Source organism: Myotis davidii, unplaced genomic scaffold (assembly GCF_000327345.1).
Source record: "Myotis davidii unplaced genomic scaffold, ASM32734v1 scaffold247, whole genome shotgun sequence".
NCBI classification, from domain to species: Eukaryota; Metazoa; Chordata; class Mammalia; order Chiroptera; family Vespertilionidae; genus Myotis; species Myotis davidii.
In genome coordinates this window covers 2,929,531-2,935,098 of record NW_006299593.1, presented here as the reverse complement: position 1 = coordinate 2,935,098, position 5,568 = coordinate 2,929,531, and the positions used below count along the sequence as shown (strand labels likewise).

Sequence of the window (5,568 nt, the reverse complement as noted above, 5' to 3'; positions counted from 1 at the left end):
CTCACACACACACACACACACACACACACACAGTCTCTCTCTCTCTCTTTCTCTCTCTCTCTCTCTCTCTCTCTCTTACACACACACAAAACCAAGGAGACACCGCTTCTGATCCACTAGAACATACAGTTCAGAATCTAGGCTTTGCTGGAGTACAAGCAATGTACTTCACTGTAACAAAAAGGAATCATTTCTGTAATGTGTATCTCCAAACAGAAGAGCAGGCCGGAAAGTATTTTGCTGGTATAATAAACTTGCCTGTTCAAACAGTTTCTCTTTAATTATTAGCCTGGCCCTTGTATCTTTGGCTAATCGATAGCTGGCCTTTTGATGAAATCGGGTGTCATTTCCGTGTGGCTTAACTTTGTGCAAACGGTAAATTGTCCAAGATTAATGATTGTAAAGGCACTACCTTAACATCAGTCATTTTCCCTCTGCTTTTAGCACAGAAGAACCTCTGCCCGGGTGCCTGAACTCTGATCCCGACACAGCATGGTAAGTTGTGGAGTGCCTCACCCTACCTGGTGCCAGCCGCAGGCAGGTACAGGATGTTTACTCAGTGGCTGTTGACTTAGACAGAGGGTTGTTTGCTCAACAGATGGCAGGGAGGAGGAAATGAAAAGGCGGTTTTTTTCTTTGTTTTAATATTTTTATTGATTTCAGAGAGGAAGGGAGAGGGAGAGAGAGATAGGAACAGCCATGATAAGAGAGAATCATTGATTGGCTGCCGCCTGCACGCCCCCTCTTGGAGATGGAGCCCACAACCCAGGCATATGCCCTTGACAGGAATCGAACCTGAGACCCTTCAGTCCACAGGCCAACACTCTATCCACTGAGCCAAACCAGCTAGGGCAAGGCAGTTGTTGTTTTGTGTGTGTGTGTGTTTAAAAATATATTTTATGGCTTTTTTACAGAGAGGAAGGGAAAGGGAAAAGGATAGAGAGTTAGAAAAATCGATAAGAGAGAAACATCAATTCAGCTGCCTCCTGCACACTCCTTCCTGGGGATGTGCCTGCAACCAACGTACATGCCCTTGACCAGAATCAACTCTGGGACCCTTTAGTCCGCAGGCCGACGCTCTAGCCACTGAGCCAAGCCGGTTAGGGCCAGTTTGTTTGTTTTTAAGCACCATTTTAATTTCTTTTGGGGGTGGTGAGTAACTTGACCCTGAAAATTAATTCAAAGAGAATCCTTTGAATCCTTCTAACATCCTGAAATACAGAAACAAGTTGTAGGCCATTATAGAAAATTTAGGCAAAGAAAAAGGGAAAACTGAAAACCCTGTAGATGATACCATCAGGAGATGAGTGCCGTCCGCATGTTGGTGTAACCCCATGGTTACAGACGCATCAAGAAGGTGGTATCCAGCCATACGGGCTTGTCATCTGCCTCCTGCCTTTGACTGTGACTGGACTCCTCAGAGCTTGGTTATCTGATCTTTGAGACAGGCAGGCAAATGAATCCCTTTGAGGATTCCATAAAGTTCAATGTGAGATGAAACTGAGACTCTTAGTTGCAAACATGGCTCTACCCGAGGCTGGCCATCTGCTCTCCTTCTCCCACCCAAATACGGTTTCTGAATAGGCAGGTGACTCTGAGCCCTGGTGTTTGGGAAGAGAATAATAGAAGTGGAATCTTACACCTGGGAGAACTAGAGATCCCGTCAGATCTGGACGCCTTCCTTTAGGAAGATGGACTTGTAAACTATCCCGAACAAATAGTAATATCTAAAAAAATGTTTATGTTAGACATTCCAGAATTTTCTTCATCATCCCTGGCAGTCAAAAGCTTACTCATGTCTGTTCCAAATCATTTATGCTTTCATTTAAAATTCATTCCTTCTTGATAGATTCTCCTTGGACATGTCAAACATTTATTCAGAAGTGTTTACAGTGCCCTTACTCTATGCCAGATGTGGTATTTGGCTCTGGGGACTCAAAATTAATAGGACACCCTTCCCGTCCGTAACAAGTTCACAGCCTTCCCACAGGTGATGACTGTAATCAAGAGATCCTTTAATGTGCTTTCTACTCGAGGACAATTACCTCAGTTGCTCTCATCTTTCCTCCTAGCGCCTGTTTTCCCATCATGACTGTTACTTATTGAACAGATGAAGGAAATTTTTTGAAATATATTTTTATTGATCTCAGGGAATAAGGGAGAGAGAGATAGAAACATCAATGATGAGAATCATTGATTGGCTGCCTCCTGCATGCCCCCTGCTGGGGATTGAGCCAGCAAGCTGGGCATGTGGCCCTTGACCAAAATCGAACCCAGGACCCTTCAGTCTGCAGGCCTAGGCTCTATCCACTGAGCCAAACCAGTGAGGGCCAGATGAAGGAAATTTTTAAAGGAAAGGAAAAATACACAATAGTCACAATATTGTAATTTCTAATTATTTTCATCATTTTATTTTTATACCCTACTCAGATATATCATGGTTTTTAAACAAGTAGTAATAAGAGCATAAATAACAGTTAAGTATGTATTTACTCTAATTTTTGCAATGCTAACATGTTTATATTACATTTTGTACCTTCTTAAAATTATTTACTCTAGATGATGAAAGTATGGATGTTTTCATTTTCTTCATAAATTTTAAAAAATATTTTCCAAATCTAGACAGTGATTATATGATACATTTCTAAAGGGAAAATGTGTTTTAAAAGCTGTTGTACTCAGGCATTTAAAAAAAATTTATAGAGGTTTAATTTACATACAGTGAAATGCAGAGCCCTACGGTTACTGGTAAATGAGTTTTGACAAATATTTGTACCATGTCATGTATTTCTCTAACACGATAGGACATTTTATCACTCCAGGAAGTTCACCGATGCCCCTTTCAGGTCCCCACTCTGCTTCTCACCCCACACCAGAAATGCAGCCGTTTTCTGATTGTTACCACCATAGATAGTGACTGTTTTGCCTGTTCTAGAACAGCCCATAAATGTAAACACAGAGCATGCACTCTTTTGTGTCTGGCTTCTATTGCTGAGCGTTATATATTTTGTAATCCATCTGTGTTGCTGTACCAGCAGTTTGTTACTCCATTGCTTTTTATTGTTGATTAGTATTCCCTTATGTTGCCAGGAACAAATTTCCCAAGCTTATCTTTTTCCTGGAAAAAAAAGAGTCACTAAGAATGCTGATTGATAAGCTGAACCATGTTTGCAAATCCCTCTATTGATTCATCTTGTTAGATAGTAATTTTCATCTCTTAGTCCCTTAGTAATGCATTTTGAATGTAGTGTTTGAGTGCCATCCAATTTTTTTTTTCAACACTGGAGTTCCAAAAGAGCCTTGGAATTTTTTTTCAACACTGGAGTTCCAAAAGAACCTATGGTCAAGGGCTGAATTAGGCCATGTTGGAATTTTGATAGCAAATTATAAATATGCTTATTACAGACGATATATAGTAGAAGAAAAGAAGTGCCTGTGTTAATTTCCTGTAACAAAGTACTACGACCTGGGCGACTTAAAATAATAGAAATTTGTTTTCTCACAATTCTGGAGCCCAGAAGTCCGTAATCAAGGATTGGCACAGCCATGATCTCTATAAAACCTATGGGGTGGTTTGCTGTCAATCTTTAGGTGTTCCCTGGCTTGCAGCTGCCTAACTCCCATCTCTGCCTTAATCGTCATGTGGTGTCCTCACTGTGTGGATCTGTCTTCACATGCTGGTTCTTATAAGGACACCAGTCATATCGAATTACAGAATCAACCTACTCCAGTATGGCCCCATCTTAATTTATTAATTACATCTACAATGCCCCTACTTCCAAATAAGATCACAGTCGGAAGTACTGGGGCTTAGGACTTTAACATATCTTTTTTTGGGGGGGAGCGGGGTACAATTCCAGCCATAGCAGTATCCAAGAAAGTTAAGGTCATAGATTTCTACTTCCCTCTGTCAGGGGGTGAGGATGATGACCACGTGCTGGATGCTGACCTGGTCTTTCAGCAGATGAGGCCCACACTCTGTGGTACCTGAGGCCTTTGGATGGGCTTGGTGTGGTCCAGAGGGGGCCTGAGAGGGCCAGGCCAAGGTGGACCAGCTTAAAGAGCTCAAGTCTGACTTGCCTGAGAACTTCCCTAGTGTAGAAAACTCCTCCACGCCTTTAGATGACCCATGTTGCATCACTGGGGCAAATTAAATCGTTAGAAAGCTTTACATCTATTCTACGTGGTTTTTTGACACCTTGTACAGATATTCTATTCCGGGTTTTGCTTTGGCATTATCCCATACGCTTGCTTTAGGGATTTTAACAGAAATATATATATATACAGTATAAGAATCTCATAATTATGTTTATTGTGAAGATGTTGCTGAAGTCATATTTAATTATGGTAATGATAGCCACTGAGGTTGGGTTTTTGTTTTAGAGTTTACTGTTTGCTGGGTTCTATGCTAAGTGCTTTCCTTTATTATCCTGCTTCATTATTACAACAAACCTGAGCCGCAGTTTGCCGACCACTGCCCTAGACCATACAACCAGAAAGAATTGAAGCCAAGATTCAAACTCGGGTCTGTCCCACTCTGATTTCTGTGTTTTGTGAGTTGATGTTATTATTCTTAATATACAGGTTGGAAAAATGAAATTTCCCATAGACCATACAACTAGAAAGAATTGACGCCAAGATTCAAACTCGGGTCTATCCCACTCCGATTTCTGTGTTCCTCCCCACTAAGCTTTACTACCTCTCGCTGTAGCCTATAAAAAAATAAATAGAACCACAGTATCATCATCATACCTAAAAAAATGTTTACATTATTACTTATTGTCATCAATATTTTCAGTGTTCAAATTTCCAATTGTCTCATAAATATGTTTTTTTACTGTTTGATTCAGGATGCAAATAAGGTCCACTCCTTATGATTATTGATATGCCTTTCAAATCTCTTTTTAGCTGTAGTTCCTTTCTATCTCTCTCTTTTCTAATTTCCCTTGTAATTTATTTATCTATAACCCTGTGGTGTGGGTTAATATTTTCTTCTCTCATATTTACTGTAAGTTGGTATTTGACTCTAGAGGCTTGATCAGATTCAGATTTGATTTTCTTTTTTCTTTTGTGTATGTGTGTGTTGGGGGTTGGGGGGTTGGGTGAGCAAAATTACTGCCTAGGTTGCTGTATCACTTATTTGACCACTCTGCTCTTTGCCGACCACCTTGAGCCACCCTGGCCTCTGTCCAGCTGCTCCCATAAAAGCCAGTTCCAGCCCCAGGGCCTTTGTCTCAGCTGTTCCCTCTGCCTGTAACACTTTCCCCCTGATCTTTGCATGGACAGCTGCTTCATGTCATTGGGATCTCGGCCTATACGTCCCTCCACAGAGCAGCCCCTCCAGGACCTCTCTATTTTTTTTTTAAAATATATGTTATTGATTTTTTACAGAGAGGAAGGGAGAGAGATAGAGAATTAGAAACATCGATAGAGAGAGACATCGATCGGCTGCCTCCTGCACATCTACTGGGGATGTGCCCGCAAACCAGGTACATGCCCTTGACCGGAATCGAACCTGGGACCTTTCAGTCCGCAGGCCGACGCTCTATCCACTGAGCCAAACCGGTT

The 5,568-nt window shown here is 41.4% G+C and overlaps 1 protein-coding gene across 1 annotated transcript in view; it reads left to right on the top strand.

Annotated features, from left to right (window-relative positions):
* The window catches only part of ANXA4 (annexin A4), a 34,450-nt gene that overhangs the window by 680 nt on the left and 28,202 nt on the right, over window positions 1–5,568 (top strand). Inside the window, exon 2 of the mRNA XM_015571467.1 lies at window positions 445–495. Coding sequence (XP_015426953.1) covers window positions 445–495 — 51 coding nt within the window. The remainder of the gene's footprint in view (window positions 1–444; window positions 496–5,568) is intronic.